Genomic DNA, 21,832 nt, shown 5'->3' on the forward strand with positions numbered 1-21,832 from the left:
TTTGGATAAGGACTGTTCAACCTGTCATAAGCATAGCAAAATCGTTAGCTGTTACAAATTTTGTTTTATTGATGTTATGCTTTTGGTACCTTTTATACATTTTTAAAAATAAGCTTAAGGCCCACTTAATGATAAAATGTCTATAAAAATATAAGTACGGTATCAATATTGGGAAGAAATATAATTATTTCTCCTTTGAACACACTAGGGGGCACCAGACATCTGTCTAGGGGACAAACCATGCAACATGCCCCTTGGTTCTAAGTGTAGGTAGGTCAAGATTGCGGTGTGGTTTCTCACAGTTGTATTCTGAGGTAGATGTACCAGATCCTTCTCTTGTACCTCTTCTGTGTCTTCTCTTTTGGCTTGATTTCCAGCCTCCTTGCTGTCCTGGATGATAGGATGTCCTGACTGGAATGTCCTGCCGATCTTGACTGACCAGTATGGAGTGAACTGGCATGACAGTCTTCTATGCTTGGGGGTTGAACTGAGCTCCTGCTGGCCTAAGATTGCAATAGGTGTTTTGACATTTGCTATTTTTTATTCCCATTTAACCTGCAATTAATTAAAATTTCTCAATCTTTTTGTGTAATCTGCCAACTGTTATAGCATCTGAAATTTATGTAGTTTCAAAAGTATAATGTACATACATTATTTCATTTAGTCCTCATAAAAAGTCATTATTTGGCTCATTTTGTGGTGGAGGAGGCAGATTCAATAATGTTACATTATGTTTTCTAAAGTTCAGGCCTCCCCTTACTAGTTAAAGGCCTGTAATGCACCTCTTTTGCCTACATTTAGTTTTCACTTATCTGTGGTTATCTTAAATCTGTGTCTGTTGCTGGGTTCTCCTCTAGTGGCCACCACTGGAGCCTGACAGGGGCTTTAGGAGTTAGAAAATGCCTTGATGGGTCGGGAATGTTGGCTAACACCTGTAATCCTAGCACTTTGGAAGGCAAGGCAGGCAGATCAATTGAGGTCAGTTTGAGACCAGCTTGGCCGACATGGCAAAACCCCATCTACACCAAAAAATACAAAAATCAGCCAGACATGGTGGTGCACGCCTGTAGTCCTTAGCTAGTCTGGAGGCTGAGGCACAAGGATTGCTTGAATCTGGAAAGTGGGAGTTGCAGTGAGCTGAGATCACGCCAGTGCCCTCTGGCTGAGGTGACAGAGTGAGACTTTGTCTCAAAAAAAAAAGAAAAAGAAAAAAATAAGATGAACAACACACTTAGTTTTATTTGGGTGCAGCTGTGACTTTTACATGTATATATTAAAGAAACAAATGAAAGTAGGAACATCAAAAACACTATTTCCTTCCTAGTAATGTAAAGACAGTTTAAGGCTAGACTTTTTTCCCGTCATAAGAATTCTTTCATAAGAAGGTACTTCTTTTGCCCAGCCTTTCCCACCTGGTCCTGGGGAAGCTTGGGACCAAACTCAGGGCTCCTGGTTCTTCCCATCAGCTGGCGTGCAGAAACCAGGCTCCTTACCGTCACCTGCTGGTGATGAACCCAAAAAATGGAGCTCAGACTTAAATCACACAATTTTTATTTTATTTATTTACCTTTTTATTGTTCAAAATAATGAGCTTTCCTTCTCCTTATCTTTTTTTTGTTATAAGATTCTAAATTAAGAACTTATCTGATGTTACAGCCACCCTCATTATGGGTCATTTTTTTGTAGCGAACCTTAACCATTTTTATCCAGTGGACAGAGCTAGGAGCAGTGCTTTAAAGTCATACGGGTAGAAGGAGTAGGAAATGCAGCAAGAGGTAGGCTCTAAATGAGATAGAACAGAAAGTTTCTAGAACCTATTTCTGGATGACCCCTTTTGACCATTTTCAAGCCATGCTTCTCTGTCTGTATCTTCCTTTTCCCTAACCCAATTATGAACTTCATTCATTCATTCAGCACTTACTGTCTGCCATGAGGAGGCATTATACCAGTCTCTAGTGCTATAAAAATGGCTAGGACAGTGTCTGTCCCCAGGTGGCTTCAAGTCCAGTGGAGGACACTGGTATGGATTTCACAGTATGCTATACTTGATGGGCACTGTAGTAGAGCTCCCAGGTGTGTCCAAGATGTCACGGGATTGGGAGGGCCCTTAGAAGACAGGACGCCTAAATCTGGCTGGTCATGGGAGGTTTCTGTGAGTGGAGGTGCTGCATGAGTGAGGGTGTGAAAGGTCTGCTGAATGTGTGGATATGTGTGTTAGGGGAAGGATTTGGGGACAGTACAGGAATGCAGGTGCACAGAGATGAGGCTGCATACATGGTATGGCACAGTGGTAGCTAGCTGTGTCTTTCCACTTACTTATTTTGAACATCCTCGGAATGCTGAAAATTCTTCTAAAATATATTAAATGACAGCAACTAGCTTTTAGGGTTCCATTGACAAGGCACCCTAATAGGTTACAACTGGAGGAAGCATTGTTCCTAGTGTCGTTCAACTGGTTGTGCTGGGTCTGAGTTGCTTCTGACAGATGATTATTGCAGTCTCAGCCCCAGGCCCCACAGCCTGGGCCAGATTCTCATTCCTGCATGAATGTAGGGAAACCAGGGAGTGTTTTCTCTGTCTGCATCTGACTGGAATTTTAGGTTTATGTTTGTTCCCAGCTTCTCTTGTAATTGGCTGCCAGTGGAGTTGACAGCAGGCTGAATCTGGCAGTTCTGTGAGGAGCTAGAAACACAGCCAGTGAACACCATGCCCACCACTTCGTTTTATGTGGCTGCAGCTGTGACTATTACGTGTGTGGATTTTTTAAAATGAGAGAATAGAGAACATGAAAAAGTTATTTGTTTTCTAAAAGGGTAAATATTGGACTATTTACTGCTCCCTTGTGCTTTTTCTCAGTTAACTGGTCTACTTATTGAAATAACAGAATTTAGACATTTTGAGGTCATTTCTAATTTTTAAGATTTCAGCTTACTTGGCCCAGATCTTAATTCTTACCCACTCCCTACCAATTTTAAGTCAATCTGTATCTATTTTTGTTACTATCACGTAAAAGACTGCCATACCTAATGGCGGTTTACTATTTACAAATTTGTGACAGAATTTTTAAATTGAGATATTCCAACAGGTACCATCTGAAGACTAGGTGTCTTTACTCCTATGGTGAACACATTATTCGTAATAATTTACTGAGCATCCATTTGATGAGCTATCACAGTTTCTGTTCAGGTATACATGTTCAGATAGTTCTGTTAAACAGGGTACATTGCAATATGCACATTGTATTGGGCCACATATGTAACCTGTTTCTTCTTTCAGTGAACATAATAATAGTATCTGCTGCAGGGTTGTTGTGAGGATTTCAGAAAATGTATGTGGTTATATATAATACTATATCAGTTTATTAAGCACTTCCTAATCTAGGTTCTGTGCTAAGGTGCTTTGTATGTGACACCTTATTTAATCCTTCCCAGAACCCAGTGAAGTAGGTGCTGCTGTTCTCCCCATCTCACAGTGGAGGAAAGTTAGATGCGGAGGAAGTTAAGTTACTTGCTGAGGGTTCATGAGCTAGTAAATGGCACCAGGATTTGACTACAGCCAGTATGAGCTCAGACTTTTGTGCCTGTGCCTGCGCTTCTGCGTATGTCAAACCCAGTGTGTTCGTATACAGAATCCTTTACATCTGCTGGCCAGACAGACTGCTCAGCCTGCCAGACTACAGGACAGGCTGGTTAGACATGTTAAAGAGAGCACCTTAAAGTCTCTTGGCAGCATCTGGGATGGGGAAGACATGTTTCTGTGTATGTGTGGATGAACTTGGTTCTCCCCCTTTCCCTAGTGTGCTGTGGTGTACTTGTCGGCCCCACCTTCAGCTGTGCTGCTTCAGTGGACCCTTATCAGATGGTCAGGTCTATTTTGGCGATAAGTCACATGAGGAAGTATTGCTTATGTAACAGAAGAATCTCTTCGCCTCTCTGTATACGTGTGGTTTTATAACCGTGGTATTTTCTGTCTTTAATATGTGTATAATTCTACTGGGGCGATTTGTCTTCACAATGATACAAATACTTGTAGGCAATAATGATTTTCCCCACCACTTTTAGTCATCCTTTAGCCAAACTGAATAAATGTTTGGCCCTTTTCATCTTTCTTTATGAAGTGGAAGGCACTAGAATACAATCATTTCTGTAGTGGCTTATGTGGTTTCCTAGGTGCTGAGTTCTGTGGTGACAAGATGCCTATATATTTTAGGAGGGAGGGAGGAGGAGGAAGCTGAATCTTGTCGATGCAGAGTGATGTGGTGGGAAATTTAACAGCCACAAAGATCGACTGGCTAAGTCTAAGGAAATGGTCGTCATATATCAATGAAGTTTAAAAAGTGATACCCTGTATGTAAAATATTTAATGACCTTATTGTGCCAGACTTCTAAAGGCAATATATTCTGGTGTTTTTATTTCTCCTTCTGTAAAATTATCTTGGAGAAATTGCAAAGTGAAGTATGTTTAAGTGGCTGTGATTCTTCCAGCGTTTATGTTATCCACAAGTTTACTAAATACAAGTATCCTTTGTTATGCAGAAGTTTGGCTCTGAGTTCATAGTTTTGATACTGAGGACTCTCTCATTATGTAAACTGCTTGATTGCTGAATTACAGAGTGAGTAGCAAGAATTCAGATATGTGTATCAGGAAAGTATATCTGTTCAGTTTCTAAGTTTTGATAGTAAGGGATACCTATATGCCAGGGCTTCTTGGCTTTGACATTATTGACATTTGAGACTTGATAACTTTTTACTGGGGGGTTTGGGGGCTGTCCTGTGTGCTGTAGAATGTTTAGCAGCATACCTGGACTCACATGGAAGATGCCAGTAGTAGTATATCCTCCCGACTCCTTCCACAGTTGTAACAACCAAGAATATCTCTAGGCATTGTCAGATTACCCCAGGGTGGGGTTGAAGGGACAGAATTGCTCCCTGTCAAGAACGGTTGTTGTACACCATTGCATTTAACTAAATTTGTAAATAACATGAAACCCAGAAGACTCATAGCCACCTAGAGATACTTCATTTTGTCCATTACACAGTGATAATTTTTAAAGAAGAAAAATACCAGTGGAGAAGAAGAGATTGCCTTTAGAAGTTAAGCACAAAAAGGACATTAAATTTTTCTATAAAAAGAGTATCACTTATTAAACTATTGTCAGATGATAGCTATTTCCTTGACTTGGCCATATACTGCCTCTTCCATTTGCTGTTCTTCTCTGGAAATGACCAACAGTGCTTCATTGATCTTATTTATAGGTCCTTTACTACCGTGCAGTGCAATTTCAGATCACCAGTTCTTATTGATCACAAGAAAATTTCAGCTAGCCCTTCCTTTTATTACCTTGAAGAGTTGAAATTTTCAACAAGGCAAGAGTTTATCAGAGGATGTGCTTTAAGGCCCACCAGCAGCTACTCAGATACTAGCATTGGGCTCTGTGCTGGTTTTGTAATGGACAACACACCATACCTCTGACCAGGCAGCATGTGTAGTATTACCCTTTCATTTTCTCTTGCCTTGCCTCAGACATTCTCTCTTACTCTTGCATAGTCAGTGGCAGATAAATGCTGTATATGTGTTGCCGCTCTTACTTCCTGTGAGTTTTTTTTTTTATTGTAGTTTGAAAGCATTTCTCTGTATTATTGTTTTATTCCATTTCCACCATTTTGTGAAATTCAGAGCATCAGTTGCACCATGCCAAATGAAAAAAGTCATCTTTTTATTTTGAAAGTGAATAGAATTTGAGGCTTTTTTCCCCCACTCATGACAACTAGGGTCCATTATAGTTATATAAATGCAAAATTAGTCTCGTTAAATGGGTGCACCTTCTCCACAACCTTGGTGTGTTGCTAAGACTTTCAGATATTTAGATGAAATATATTTCCTTCTGAAATATAAGTGTTCGCCTTATTTTATATCTGAAAGTATATTACTAAATTTGTAACTTAGATTTTATTCAGTGAACACATTTTTTTGAGTGGTAGCACTATCAGTGCTTATATATTGCTGATGCCTCTTCCCCCAGTTAAGTAATCAGTAATGTGAACCTGATTCAGTGATTTTTGACCCAAAATTTGCTTTATGTTTAAGGTACTTTGTTGTTTTATGCTGTGATTATCATATCTTTAGCACAGAAACAGTAATTATAAATAAAATCTATTTTTTGTTACATAGTATTGCTGTTGTGAAGACACTCAATTATATTGAAATTTTTACTGAATCTTTTCTAGAACTAATTTCATGTATTACGAACTAGCAGAGAAATTTTCCCTTAGGGTATGCCAGAAGAGGAGAAAGTAGTTTTGATAATGAAATGAGACCTTAAAGAAATATTTCTAGAGCAGCTGTAATAATTTACATAAGAAATGAATTGAGATGGCCGGAGAAGAGAATTGTTTTTCCTCTTTGAATATCCGTGTTTTGGGTAATAATGGCAGCATTAACCTAAGAGACCATTTTAATTTGCCCGTTTTTTCTTGTATATTATCAGGAGCTATCTTTTTAAATCTATCTTGTGATCAAAATAATGGAAATACGATTTTTATTTTTATGGTAGGAGATGGAATAAACTGAGACCGCAGGACAAAGAGAAACGTCTGAAGCTGGAGGACGATTCTGAGGAAAGCGATGCTGAATTTGACGAAGGTTTTAAAGTGCCAGGTTTTCTGTTCAAAAAGCTTTTTAAGTATGTACCATGTGTTCTTTCCTTTCTATTTGCTGTCAAGCCATTATGTACAAATTAACATTTTAGGAATTACATAGTAGCTACCTGTGGGCCCTGAAGGTACTTGCAGCAATTTATTGCAAAAACAGATACTGTCAAATGAAATTATAGCCACGTGCTGTTCATTAAAATTGGATGATAATAAATTGACTAAAGTGTACATTGGGTATGTTTGTAAACTGATGAATCTATATGGACCTGTCTCAGCAGACTAAAAGCAACACATTTAAAAGCCATCTATGTTGAATAATTTTTTTGTTCTTAGTAATTTTAAGGTGCCAAACTCCTAATTTCTTAAATCAGATTAATAGGAAGAGTTGCATATTAAAATCAATATTGGGAAGGATTTTTTTTCTTATATGTGGGAATAAAAAACTTTTGAGATGTTTTGAGTGTCTTATATTGTACCTGAGGGTATAATATTTTTGAGCTGACCAAATGCGCATCTAAATATTTTATGTAGGATGTCATTCTAATGTCAAAAGAGAAGATATGGGCAACACCTTGACGATTAAGTTGCTGTCTGAAGCTAGGTTTCATGTGTAAGTGGCCAAGCATTGGAGATGACCGGATGCTGCCTGATAGATGCGTGCATGTCATCTCTAAGGGCTGGCCGGTCTCCCGTGATGAATGTAAATACTGAGGAACATTTTCAGTCTCATCACTCCTGGGATTTACTTAACAAGATACTTTAGGAAGGCTTCTTAGATGCATGTAGGAAGTTAAACCATTACATAGCTTCTTTCTGTCTCTTTTGTATAATCAATTTGTAGTTGGGAGCAGGATGCAAAGTTCTTTCTTTGAGATGATTAAGTTTAGTCTCCTTGATAGATTCAGTTGTCAGCCATGCCCTAAACTTGTGGAAGAAGTTTACTTAAAAACAGCATGCTCTTTATATTTTCTCTCAAAGAGCTTATATTACAGTTTTAATTTTTCTCTCCATGGGGGAGTGGAGAGCGAAGAGTAGTTATTTTATCCCACTAAACATTATAGAAAGCCAAACTCTGAAGATGTGAAGTGTCTTGATGTGATTGCTTTAACTGGACAGAGGAACAGCCATGCAGAAGTTGAAATCCGAATCTGTAGTAATATTTGCAGAGAGGTGGTTGCTTTGTTTATTGCTTCTCCCAAATGAAAATTAACTATGGAAAGGTAAATAAAGGCCACATTTATTGGCAACTCTTTTTGTTTTCTCTAAAGTGATTGTTTATTAAGAAACAAGCCAAATACCATCAGTGTTGTACTAGCAAAAGGAACACCCAAATTGTAGATTAAATTGATTTTAAAGAGACAGGATGCTTCTGTGTATGTGTAGTAAGTGATTTGGCAAATATCCTCAAGGATCAAGTTGAGTCTGCATTTTTGTATAAATGTCAGATTTTCTAGCAAAGATATTTCACAATTAATAGAACTAAACTTTGCTTACTAAAAGTATTTAGGATTCAGTGTATTGACAAAACTCTATAGTAGTTAATATAAATAATATTTGTTTTTTAAAAATTAGTCTTAATTGCACATTCCTGGAAAGTAATGTGTTTTTTAATCTCTGCAAAAACAGGATTTTAAATATTTTATAAATGTCATAAAACTTCTGTTCATTTTCTTTTGCTGTATGAAAAAAATTAACAGGATTGATAGTCTCCATTTTTCTTTTATGATTACATTTTAGTGGGGCCAATTTAATTTTAAACTGTAGATGTATTTTTTACTGTATTTACTGCATTCTATGGAATTGAATTAACAGGGTATAGAGTTGCACACAAGGGAGTCAGAAGGTACAATTAGCCATTTAAGTACTATTTTCTGCAAGATAATGTTTAACACTTACATTTCTGTTTTGAAAGTTTGCCCAGCAAGTACATTTGTCTATCTAATTTAGCAGTCAAATGACAAACTTCAATCTTTTGAGCTTACCTTCAGCCACACTAGTAAATGCAATCTTGGGTTAGTGTGGCAATGCCAATGCACACCAATTGTCTGTGGTCACATAGTGATGCCTCAGTCTCAAGGGATAGCAGAATAAATTTTTTATGTTGTATAGTTACAAAAATCTTTAACTGTCCCTAAAAAGTAATTTTTATATGCTTTTCAAAAATTTTGAAAACTAGATTCTATAGTATGTTTTTTATTTAAACTATGTAATTGGTTTACACTGTTTATTATTAGGAAGGTAAAGCAATAAAACCAAAGTTAGTTAGTGGCACCGCTGAAACCTGAGTCAGGCCGCTTACTCCTCATCTAGCAATACCAGCTATGTATACCATCTACCAGCTGTGTGGCTAGTGCTTTCAATCTGCAAGTGAATTTCCTTTAAATACCATCTGAGGGCCTTCATGTGTTGTGTGGAAAGAAAGAGCCACTCTTTGCTGTCTTTGTAACTATCCCTAGTTGTTAGGGATCCTACTCGAGATATGACTTACATGCTGCCTAGTAAGATATTTTTTTTAATGTCGTTTTCTTAGTGCTGTTCATCTTCTTGTAAACACATTCACATGCTGTTTGGAAGCCCTCAAAGATTAGATTTGTAGATGAGGAAACATCCAGCACATTGTATGCTGCCTCTCCTGGGCCACACAGAATCTAGTTGTCTTGACCCCCTCTCAGGTTCCTGCTGAGAGATCCCCTCTCAGGGATCCTATGCTATTTACCATTCCTTTAATAATTTCTCAATTGCTCCTCTCCATACTCTCCCCACTTTAATTAAGTTGATGAGCCCCAAGCAAAAAAGTTGTTGGACCCATGTAGGATGGAGGCAGTGTGGTGTAGGAATAATACACTAGAATAATCACTGGGAGATTTTGTTCCCTGACTGGAGGAGCTGGTCCCATGGTTGTTCTGTATCTCAGCAAAAAGAGGTCAATTGACTAGAATTTAGTGATTCTGGAAACTAATTGCACATCAGTTTTTTTGGAGAGCTTTTTGCAGTATGTCTTTTTCAAAAGTTGAGATTATTCTAGTGTAGCCAGTTCATGAACCAACTTTTGTTCTAAATCAGGGTTTCTCGACCTTGACACAATTGACGTCTAGGGCTAAATAATTTGTTGCTGTGGGGACTGTCCTGTGCGGTATCAGATATTGAACAGCTTCTTTGGCCTCTACTATTGCACTTCTCCAGTTGTAACAAAAATGTCTTTAGACATTGCCAAATGTCCCATAGGAAGAAAAATTACCCCTGGCTGACAACTATTGGTCTAGATCATTTCTAGAATCACTTTGGAAACATACAGTTCTGGATTTCAGCTCTGGCTTGCTCATTTTTTTCTAGCAATGTGACCTTTGGCAAGTTACTTAACCATTCTGAGCTTTTGTTTCCTAGTGATAAAGTGTGCTGATAATCTCCTTTGTGCAGGTTGATTGTGAGGCTATGTCCAAACCACCTGGCCTGTGCCTCCTCAGCAGCCTGCTCCTTAAGTGGTAGCCATTATTCTCTGATTATATACCACATATTTTTGGAATTTGTCCTTCTTCCCAAATTGAACCATCTTATATCTGTACTAGACTTCATCGTGTTTTGATTTTTAGTCCTTTTCTCCAAGGTGCATATCCAGTGTGTGTATTATAATTAGCAGACCTAATAAGCAGCAAAATTCTCATTCAGAGTTTTCATTATGTAATAGGTAATAATGGAACAGCTAGAGTCAAACTTCTAGAATTGCTTTGCAAAATACTGGGAGAAAGTTAATTATGATATATTTACTGAGAGGAGATTAAATAAAACCAGTTAAATGAGCTGAAGTCCAAAATGAGATTTTAGGTAGACATACCAGGTACCAGATAGTAAATATTTGGGCAGCAAAACAACAAAACCATCTTATTTTAAGATGGGTAGCCCATTAGCCTTGATATTTTCTTTGGAAAAAAAAAAAATCCTTTATCTTGCATCATTTATTTATTTATTTACTAGAGATGGGATCTCACTCTGTTGCCCAGTTTGGAATCCAGTGGTGCAATCATGGTTCACTGCAGTCTCATCCTCCATGGCTCAAGCGGTCCTCTCACCTTAGCCTCCTAAGTAGCTGGGACCACAGGCATGTGCCACCACTCCAGGCTAATTTTTTTTTTTTTCTGGTAGAGATGAGATCTCACTATGTTGCCCAGGCTAGTCTTGAACTCCTGGGCTTAAGTGATCCTCCTGCCTCGGCTTCCCAAAGTGTTGGGATTTACAGGCATGAGCCACCTCATCTAACCCATCATCTTTTAATTCAAGTGGTATTTGCTTTAGATTTTGTAACTTGGGATATAATCTTCATACCATTCCCTGTTGTTAAGTGTTTCTTCCACTCTCAGAAAATTTTTTTGTATTTTTCCTTTTTTAACTTTATTTTTAGGTTTTAGATTAAACATATCATTGATGGAGAAAGAAAAATACTAACTTCTACTTTTTGCGGGGCGGGGGGTGGTTTAAATTATTTCTCTTTGGCTCGTATTCCTTATTTAAAATCTTAATAGCTATGATCTTTTTATACCTATGGTAAACTCCCTGAATCAATTTCTGCTTTGAAATATTAAAAAGACCTTTTGTATTGTTGAGTCTTTAAACTGTTCTTTTTTGCATCTGCTAGTAATATGACAGAATCATCTGTTATGTCCTAATTTTGAGAGCAGCCCTATTTATTCAGACTTGTTTATGACCTTAAAATTTAGTTTTTTCTATTAAAAGATAATATGATTACCAAATGACTTTTCAATAGTATAAGCTGTAGGTTGTGGTGTTCTCTGTCCTGCTTTTTTGATGCTATTCAGATTGAAAAAATAAACATTAGTGCCTCTGTTTTGTAGAAAAATTAATGGAACTTTATGAAAAATGTTTGGGATTTTTTCCCCCCAGAAAGTGAGTAAAAAATAGTAAGTTTATGCTTGTTTAGCAAGCTATTTCTAATGTTGAAAAGAAAGGAAATAGTCTCTAATTACCCCATCTATCAGTTTAATTAGAAATGTGTTAACGTTTTGTAAAGAAAAATTTGTGATTTTATGCCTAGGTGATCAAAAATGTATGACCTTATAAATATAATACTCATGTAAAACACACATCCCGCATGTTTCTCTGACTGGTACTAGAACCTAGCCAAATGATTAATTCATGAGTACTTTCTGTTATGATCTGTATTATCCACCATTTGCCATTTTCTCTTTTCTTGTTGGTGTTTGTTGTTGTAGGTACCAGCAGACAGGTGTTAGGTGGCTGTGGGAATTGCACTGCCAGCAGGCAGGAGGAATTCTGGGAGACGAAATGGGATTGGGCAAGACCATCCAGATAATTGCCTTCTTGGCAGGTCTGAGCTACAGCAAGATCAGGACTCGTGGTTCAAATTACAGGCAAGTGCTCCTCTGCAGACTGTCAGTCTGTGGAGCTCAATTAATATTTCATCAGATGTATTGCTGTGGAGGAGGGTCTTGTGAATTATTGATGATATTTCAATTACAATATTCCTTTAATTCTTTTAGTGGGGGACATCAAAGGAAAAATTTTACGAGACAATGGAGCTGTAGGGCAGGAGAAATTAAACATGTAACACTTTTAATGAATTCCAGGCATTGATGCTTCATTTTGCAGATGAGCCCCACTAGATATTTTGGGTCAATACGATGTCTAAGGTTAGCTTCTACAAATGGATTGTTTACAAACTCAATTATGTTAATATCAATAGTTTACACAATATGGAATTTTAAATTAGACATAATACCTTTAGTTCCATTTATTAAATTTTGCATTAAAATAGTTGTTCTGGCAGGAGACCAGGTGAGCATTACAGTAAGTACAAAGTCTATTCATGGGGAGAGCTGGAGCTTTGAAGAAGCCATTCTCCCTAATTTCCTTTATAATGAGTGTGCATGATAGCATTTCTAGATAGCTTGCTCTCTCTTTTGTTTTTGAATGAAGTTACTTGTCTGATCCTTGTGCTTTCTGCCTTTCCCAATCTATGAACTTTATGTAATAAATTCTAAGGCCAAAACCTAAGTGACTACCTAAAATGGTAGAAAACTATGTTTAGATGTTAATCTTTCTTTTCTTTAGAAATTTAAATAAACTATTAAGGCTTTTGTATTCCAGAAGAATAAGGATTTAATCTATTTGGTGTGGTAGGACTGAAATACTTTATTTTGAAAGAAAGTACTATGAGCACTTCCATATTTAAACTGTAAATTGACTTTATAGAAATTGGTATTGGTAAAAATATTGGTAGGTAAATTATGTAGGATATTTCATCATATTGAACCCAGATAAGTCCAAGCTCCTTGTGTTTCAGGGCTTATGTAAAGAGTAAGAGCAAGGTATTTGCTAGAGGGGTGTGCCCTGGAAACCTCAGACACTCACTACATATGATTTGGAGATAGTCTTTACAGTAGTGTCAGTGTGCCTAAAGTCAGCAAGTGCCCAAAGTTCTTCCTACACTCCAGCTCATCAGCAGCAAAATGCTTAGTAGAGAGCCAAATATGAACCATATACATACTGAGTCAAGATCTTGTTTCTTTAGTCTCTAGTGTTTTCTTTTTATTTCTTACTCTTTAAGTTAGCAGATCAATACTTCTGTGAGGAGTGTTTGGAGTTTTAAAATATTTTAGAACCCCAGTTGCATTTATATAGATGTAGGAAGGGGAAGAAAACACTCGGAGATTTTTAAATGCTAAACGTTTTGTTGTTGTTGTTACAAGGAAGTTATATTGAAGCAGGGGATTTTTTTTCAAATATGAGAATTCTATTACATTTTGCTTGGAAGCATGTGAAAACATTCCAGATCTAAGGAAAAGTTGAAGTTGAAAGTGGGCATTTAGTGTTGTCTTATCTATGACTTTATTTTTTTTCTATGCTTTTTCTGTTTCAAATAAAATGCTTTTTCTGTTTCAAATAAGCTCTTTGGTTGGCTTGTTTTCTGCAACTCTATTGGGTGTTTTTGGTAACTAGACTACCCCAAACTCCTCCAAATGGTTTCTAGGACTCTTTCTTTCCTTAAAATGGTTTCTGGGATTTTCTTATTTCCCATTTCTTTTCTTTGCTTCCCTTCCTATTATCATCAAACTTACGTGGAGTCTAATGCTCGGGTCCTGGGAAACCTAAAGTCATCCCTGCAGTGTAGTTTTGATCTAAAAATTAAAACATGCTCTCTTGGGTGGTGACAGTCCTACTAAGAATGAAGTCAAGGCTAATAATGAACAACAGCTGTAATCAATTAACTATCAATTCTTATATCCTCTTCTCTATAATGAAATAATGTGGCATATTGGACTACATCCCAGATTGTCTTTATTAAGATGGTATTGGTGGAAGTGGCTTGCGAGAATGTGGTGCTGCATCACAAACATCTGGGCTCCTCATGAGTGGAAATTTACAGAGGAGTGTGGTCCCCTCCGTTCATATGTACCAGGGCAGACTGGACCACATCTTCCTAACAACTTTATAACACATCCTCCTCTGGAACCAGATGAATTTGGGAGTTCTCTATATTTATGTCTTACAGAAAAATAGCTCTTAAGGTCAAATGAAGTTCTCTGTGAGCTGTTATTGCCTCATTGGCTATGTATATTTCCTGTGAACTCTTACAAACTGTAGAGGGGCCCTAATTTGAGATGATTTTAGTGTTGTAATTTTAAAGACCATGAACATTGAAGTGAAACAGTGTCTCTGTGATACCAAGAAACTTCATGGTAAAAGAAGTTTGATTTGTTGTTTTTTAAAAATGTGTTTTGTATGTGTGTTTCTAGAAGACAGAGAAGCATATTACATATGGTTAATAAACATCTATACTGGTTCCTGTGTTCCCCGTTCATAATAGATACGCCACCTTCTTTTCACTTTGCCATTCATATTATAATGATAGGCCCCTCAATCTTACAATGAAAAGGAAATAATTTGACTTTTTAAACTTCAGTTAATTTTTTAAAGTCTTGGATATCATTTTGTTAATTTATAATGTTACTAAGTTTAATAAACTTTCAAGGATAAATATTTTACTCTGTTGTTCCTGGTAAGTTCTGGGTGTGATTAGCAGATTTCCATCTTGCAGGTTGATATATTTGACCATGACTTGCCCTAAATTTATTAGGGAATCAATGGTAATCAAAGATTAAAGGAATTGTAGTCTGTTTGGTAATTGATGCTAATCACTGTAGTACACTTAGCCATTACTCAAGTTCATCTCACTGGAATTAGGGGTTAGGAAAGGGTGGTTCAGTTGACGACGTGACTGTTAATGGAGTTGATTGTCCTGCTGTGGTCCAGCAACAATCTAGGTCTGCTTCTAGATCTCAAGTCAGCATGAAAATCTCCAGATTTTTCTACTAGAGGGAAAATGGCAGAAATTAAAGGGCATCATGATAATGCCAGATAGATGTTCAGCCAGAAGAATATACTAGCCTTAAATAACAAAATGTGAGTCATCAATGTAGCAGTTTGCAGAAGGCATATTATAAAAGAGAAAAAAATACTGTATAACCTGAAAAAACATATACATGTATTTATGCTTATTTGAATGTGAGTTTGTTGTAAAAATATTTTAGACAGCTTTTGATTGGTTGTTTCCTAATCCCTGCTAAGTGCATATTGATGATAACTCTTTTATTCCCCTTGGAGGACAGAAAGAAGCTGGTGCATTTTAATCCTTTTAGAAAGGCTTGCTGCCGCCAGGCGCGGTGGCTCAAGCCTGTAATCCCAGCACTTTGGGAGGCCGAGACGGGCGGATCACGAGGTCAGGAGATCGAGACCATCTTGGCTAACACGGTGAAACCCCGTCTCTACTAAAAAATACAAAAAACTAGCCGGGCGAGGTGGCGGGCGCCTGTAGTCCCAATTACTCGGGAGTCTGAGGCAGGAGGCGTAAACCCGGGAGGCGGAGCTTGCAGTGAGCTGAGATCCGGCCACTGCGCTCCAGCCTGGGCGACAGAGCAAGACTCCGTCTCAAAAAAAAAAAAAAAAAAAGACAGGCTTGCTGCCACGGAAGGGGCCAGGGCAGAGTCCCACTCTCCTTAGGGAGCTCGAGGGGTGCCTAGAAAGGCCCTGTCTTGGTGAGGAGCATAGCTTAGAAACTCTGTAGGAAGAGTGTCGGAGTCTCCTGTAGCCTCTGGCTTCTTGTAGTCTGACCCTTTCCACCCAGTTGAAGGGCAGGGACAGTGGTGACTGTAGCTGGAGGCAGGGAGAGCTTCAAAGTAGACAGGTATTTTGTCACGTTGGAGTGTAAGGGTAGGCCTCATTTAAGTTAGGGCTTGACCAAAGTTTCGTTATTTTTCTATAGAACTACAGATTATTTTTCAGTTGTATAGTAGATGATTTTTAATATTTCAAGCACTGTATGATTTACTCTTTAGTTATTTGTAAAAGTTGTATTTTTTTTGTTTGTTTGTTTTGAGACAGAGTCTTGCTCTTGTTGCCCAGGCTGGAGTGCAGTGGCGCAGTCTCAGCTCGCTGCAACCTCCGCCTCCCGGGTTCAAGCGATTCTCATGCTTCAGCGTCCCAAGCAGCTGGGATTACAGACACTCGCCACCACACCCGGCTAATTTTTGTAGTTTAGGTAGAGACGGGATTTCACCATGTTGGCCAGGCTGGTCTCGAACTCCTGACTTCAGGTGATCCACCCGCCTTGGCCTCCCAAGGATTACAGGCGTGAGCCACTGCACCCGGCCAAAAATTGTTTTAAGTTCAGGAATCATTTATTTCTGAGCTCTAATAAGGAAACAAAAATCACTTATGATTCCCCAACTCTGAAATAATCTCTTTTAGCATGTTGATATATTTTCTTCCAATCTTAAAAAATGTTTTAATTTAATAAAGCCAGTATTCTTTAATTGCTTGCCATTAGGTAGGCATTGAGATCATTTGAAGAAGAGATTCTCTCTCCTCTCACAGAGTTTAGGGAGGATCTCATACAATTACAGTAAAGGTGATTTGTGTTACGACAGGGTTAATGTGGAGTGCACTAAGGAAGAGTCCTTAACTTGTTTACAGAGAAAGGGACAGGGAAGGCTTTGTTGAGGAAGCTAGAGATCTGAATGTTGAGTAGAAGGTAGCTGGAGGGGTAAGAGGGTAACCAGGACAAGGTGAAGGTCGATTGAAAGAAGGGAAGACGGTTCAGGCTGGTGGGCTGCTGGCCACAGGAGCAAGTGTTAGGATAGTGGCAGTGAGAGGTAAGGCAGGAGAGCCGAGCAGAGGTCAGTCTTTGTCGCCTCGTAGGCCAAATCCAGGTGTTTAATCTCTGTCCCAAGAGCAGTGGGCAGCCATTAGAGGCTTTGAAGTGAGGGGATGAGGAATTCAAATTTTACTGTTTGAAATAATCATCCTTGAAGATGCAGTAAGCCAGATGAGAGAGGAGAGTGGCTGGAACTGGCATAGTAACAGTGTAGGTGGAGAGATACTGTGACTGAAAGGATTCAGGAGGTAAAAATGATGTGAACTCAGTGTAGGTTGCTCATGGTGGAGAGCAAGCAGGTCTGCTCAAGGGAGAGGCCTAGGTTTCTGATTTGGGCACCTGGACAGTGGGAGACAGTTCTGTCCATTGGTTTGGAAGCATGGGGATGGGAGACAGCCAGGTAAGGGAGGATGGTGTGTGGTGCTATGGGGATATTGGCAGTGAGATATCTAGTGTGTGGTGGTTTGGAGTTCAGAAGAGTGAACTTCAAATCTAGGCTGGAGACCTAGATTTGGCATTACCAGCATCTAGAATTGAAATTGTGGGAATTAGTGAGATAGAATGGGGATAGTGTATACAGTGGAGTAATGTATGTGCATTTGGCTTCACACAGTCAACATCTTTGTGGGGCAGGAAAAGGGAGTGGAGGGGAGGGATGACTGTGTGCAGAGTGCAGTGACTCTGTTCCAGGTGTGTGAAAGGCAGGCGTGTGGCCCTGTGATGCCCTCAGTCAGTCCCAGTTTTTAGTTGCCTCTTGTAACATGAGCTGAGTGTTGTTGAAGAGGTTGCCATGGTTAGTTTTGACTTCTGCTTAATTTTCATCTTATGCACTGACTGGCACCCAACCTCCAGCAAGACTGAAGATAAATTGGCTACATTAATGGGAGCGTTGCTTGTGGAGATATAAGCTCAAGAGCTTAGCTAAAGGGATTGGTCTCAAACAAGAAAAGGGACACTTGTCCCATTGTCCCAGAAGGGCAGGAGGAGTGCAGATGCGGACAGGGAATACAGTGTAGGATGTATCGGGATATTTGACTGCACCTAAGTGAAACCTGGCCTCAAATTGGGTTAAGCATTCACAAATATATGGTACACCTAGAAACCTACAGAGGGGGAGGCTGTGGACACAGCGTGATCAGCAGTTCAGTGATGTCTTCAGGGACCCAGATACTTTAATTTTTGCCTAAGGCCAGGTCTCCTTGTAATCATTAGATCTCCTTACCACTGTAACCCAGCGACCATTGGTCTGTACATGTAGCTAGAAAGACCAGGAGAGAAAAGTCTCTCCCAACCTAGAATGTAATTCTTCCTTACAAAGTTGGTCAGTCTTGCCAGGCCAGCTTCATGGACTAGTGAGAGTTTCAGGGGGGTACCATGCACTGACAGGTTATAGATGAGTCAAGATTCCTGCTCCTGAGCCAAGCAGTGGTCAGAGTCCCATAAACTGTGTCTGTGGGAAGGAAGAAGGAGGCGCACCTGCAGAAATCTGATTCTTCAGGAAAAAGAGAGAGGGGAATGGATGTTGAGACAATGGCCACAACCAGTTTCTCCACCTATACCTATGTCTAAGGAAATTGGGATGATTCCATAAATAATTTTTAAAAATTATGATGAACATTTTTCTAGTTTATTAACTTCTTCAAAATGATTTTAATAGTTATATGATATTCCATCTTATTTAACAGAATCTTACAGTATTATCTGTATGGTTCTGTTTTAAGCACTTTACAGATGTTAACTGATTTTATCTTCTTAATAACCCTATAAGATCAATACTGTTATTATTCCCATTTGAAAATGAAAAACTGAGGTTTCCAGAGGTTAAATAGTGTGCCCGAGATCATACAATGTGTGCAGAGCTGGGATTCAGATCCAGGCAGTGCCCCTAACCCCTGGCCCATGCTTTTTAAAGAAATGGGATAGTTCATTCAGCTTCCCTCTTCTCTATGGACATAGGTAGCGCCCACTTTTTCTGCAGTAAAAAGAAGGCTCCAGTGTGTATCCCATTGTGTAACTGTTTGTATTGGGATTGCTAGGTCAATGCATGAGTGCCTTTAAGGCTCTTGATTTTGCTGCCCAGCCACCTGCCCACACAGCAGTGCTAACTCATACTCGGTTGGTGTGGGCTTCCCGGGAGAGAACACCCACTGCGGTGCTCCTCCATGGTGCTGTTGTGGTGTGGAGGAGCAGGCAGGGTGGTGTAGTGAGGACAGGCTGCAGTAAGTGAAGACTGGCTGCTAGGCAGCCCTCTGTCCCCTGGTAGCCGTGTCACCTGTGCCATGCCAGCCTTCTGAGCCAGGATCAGTGGAGCATTTCTGGCCTGCTTGCTTCCTAGGGCAGCGAGATTGAAATTCTGTGGGTTGAAAACTCTTGGTAGACTATAAAGCTTCAGACAAATTTAAGATCCTGTTATGTTCAGTTAGGTTAAGAAACACTTCACTAACGTATAAAAACTTCACTAATCTGTAGTAGAAGGGAAAAGAAGAGTATTTTTGTTAAATAATATTTGTTTGATTTTCTTTTATGTTAGTATAGGTGTTATATCTCTTAATATATTATTTAGTGTTTTCTCTTAACGCCTACATCCATTAATTAATCAATGGGATTATAGAGATTTTACTTACTGGATTTTAACCTCATTAACTTTTTCTTAAAGAAAATATCAATAAATTTCCATAGTTAGCATTTTTTTTTGAACTAAGTTTTTTGTTTGTTGTTTTGGGGGATCTTTTGAGCAGTTGATGACTGTATATGCTCTTTCATGGTTGTTTTCTTCTTGGACGTTTGGATGCAGGTTTGAGGGGTTGGGTCCAACTGTAATTGTCTGTCCAACAACAGTGATGCATCAGTGGGTGAAGGAATTTCACACGTGGTGGCCTCCATTCAGAGTGGCAATTCTACATGAAACCGGTTCCTATACCCACAAAAAGGTAACATAATATTTCAATACCTTTTTGTTTTGTTTTAATGCCCTCCATTTTACATATTTGGTTTTTCTCTGATCCATGTGTTTCTCAAATGTATATTCCTGTTTTTTTCCTGTGCATTTATTTTATTATTGACTTACTTTAGAGCTCTGTGTTTTCAGAACAGTTATGAATATAGGTCTTATTGTTCCAACAGTCTGTGGTGGTGTTGTGACATGTCTATTGTCCAGTGAAACATGAATCGTCTCAGACAGGGCACAAGCCTGGTTGCGCAGGTGGCTGCGTCCAGTAAGGAGAGACTTTGGACATTAGCGGCTTTAAACAGTTTTAGGAAAGTGGATACGGAAGTAGAATAACAACTCTTAATTGGTAAATGCATTTGTTAATATGCATTTAAAATCTGTTTTTGATGAGTGAAAGAAGAAACCTTCCATTTTGAGAATTTCCCAAGTGTTGTTGCTTTTTAGTTGTGTTTTGTTCCCCGAATCCTTGATCGTCATGTATTGACAGTTGTATTTCTTCACTTATAGTTTGGTAACATCACAGTATCGAAAAGGAGCTTTATCTGTGCACCTGTGGGTAGCATAGATACGTTGTGTTCTTCCTTTTTTCTTCTCATCTCTCTAACCATCCAGACTGTGAGCTCTGTTGAGTAGGGACTGTGTCTGATTCATTTTTGTATCCCAGGTGACCCATAAGCATTTGCTGAATAAATAATAATCACACAGTTTCACTGTGAATTTGCAGGTTACGTTATTGAGGAGAAGCAGCAGTCTCTTAGGAGCTAGTTCTTTCTTTCCTGAGTCTTCTGAGCTCTTGAGTGAGTTCTCAGGGCCCAGGAAAGCAGTGCCGGCTGCAAGGGCTATGGGGTGTTTGCCTCACGGAGTCAGATGCACGGGGACCATGAAACTCCAGGATTCCTGTTGTGTTTGTGTTCATGGAAAAGCAAGCTTTTGATAGAAGTGACTCAGAAAAATCTATGGTTTGGTAGCACAAGTAAGGCGAGATGGAATTTTGCTTACACTGTTATTGTTAAAACCAACTGACTTTGCCCAGAATTTTAAGTGATAAGTGGAAAATAAACTGGATAAGATAATTAATAAATTAGGGTAAATGCTGTGAGTTATAAAAAGAAGTGATTTTTAGCAATATGAAGATAATAACAGTTTAGATTGTTGTCTAGTCAAACCTTAAATGGTTTGTCAAACCTTAAACTATCCTGTCACTATCCTTGTAAAGCATTTGTGGTTCCTTTTTCTTTTCTGTTATCTGTTAACATCTCTTAGTGTTTTGTACTGCAAAATCCTGTAGCAGGACTCATTAGCTGATGTTTGTCTTATAAAGGCAATTTAAAAAAATGTTCTTCCTTTCATTTTCTTTTGGAGTAGTAAAGTGTGCGTATTGGACACCTTTACCTGGATCATAGCTTGCCTCCAGTTCCTTTGTCACCATAGTTTGAAGAACTGCCTTCATGTAAACCACATACATGGACTCATTATGGAAATAGAATTGACAGTGAACTTGGTGAAATTTGCCTCCTTAACTTTGGAGGGCAAACTTTTAAGAAGAGATATTTCACTTTTGGTTGCAGTGGTTTTACCTTCTGAGGTTGTTTTACCTTCATAGACACATGCATACATATGGTGGTTAATAATTTTTTCAGTGTTTTACAGTTTACCAAGGACTTTAACTTGAAGATTCTTAATTAACTTTTGAGGAAAAACAGGATTACAGTTTTCTTGTGTTTTTATTCAAACTCTTAACTCTCTTCCTACTGTTCCTTTTCCATTATAAAGTATCTTAGATCACTAAAGATGTAAACTGTTAGGCAAAAGATCAAAAAGATGTACTTTTATATGTATCAAACTATATTCTTGCTTAGAAGCGCTATGTTTATTACTTTTTATTAATGTTAATATTGGCTTATTATTTGTGGTGATGACACATTGAAAATGTATTAATAGTTTCTTTCCATAGGCCTTGATATTGACATTTCTAAGATCATAATTTTAGTTCCTGGATTCAACTACTGAAGGGGTATTTGCTTCCTCGGCACCTTCAATCTT

General features: G+C 38.6%; 1 protein-coding gene across 12 annotated transcripts in view; it reads left to right on the forward strand.

The window, feature by feature from the left end:
- ERCC6 (ERCC excision repair 6, chromatin remodeling factor) overlaps window positions 1-21,832 on the forward strand; it is an 84,305-nt gene that overhangs the window by 26,148 nt on the left and 36,325 nt on the right. For 8 of the 12 annotated variants that reach the window (XM_077946375.1, XM_077946380.1, XM_015147025.3 and 5 more), the window contains 3 exons: window positions 6,554-6,682; window positions 11,879-12,037; window positions 19,634-19,769. In XM_077946375.1, coding sequence (XP_077802501.1) covers window positions 6,554-6,682; window positions 11,879-12,037; window positions 19,634-19,769 — 424 coding nt within the window. The remainder of the gene's footprint in view (window positions 1-6,553; window positions 6,683-11,878; window positions 12,038-19,633; window positions 19,770-21,832) is intronic. The other 4 variants (XM_077946386.1, XM_077946376.1, XM_077946384.1 and 1 more) reach the window with 1 other exon arrangement.

The sequence above is a fragment of the Macaca mulatta genome, chromosome 9, assembly GCF_049350105.2.
Source record: "Macaca mulatta isolate MMU2019108-1 chromosome 9, T2T-MMU8v2.0, whole genome shotgun sequence".
NCBI classification, from domain to species: Eukaryota; Metazoa; Chordata; class Mammalia; order Primates; family Cercopithecidae; genus Macaca; species Macaca mulatta.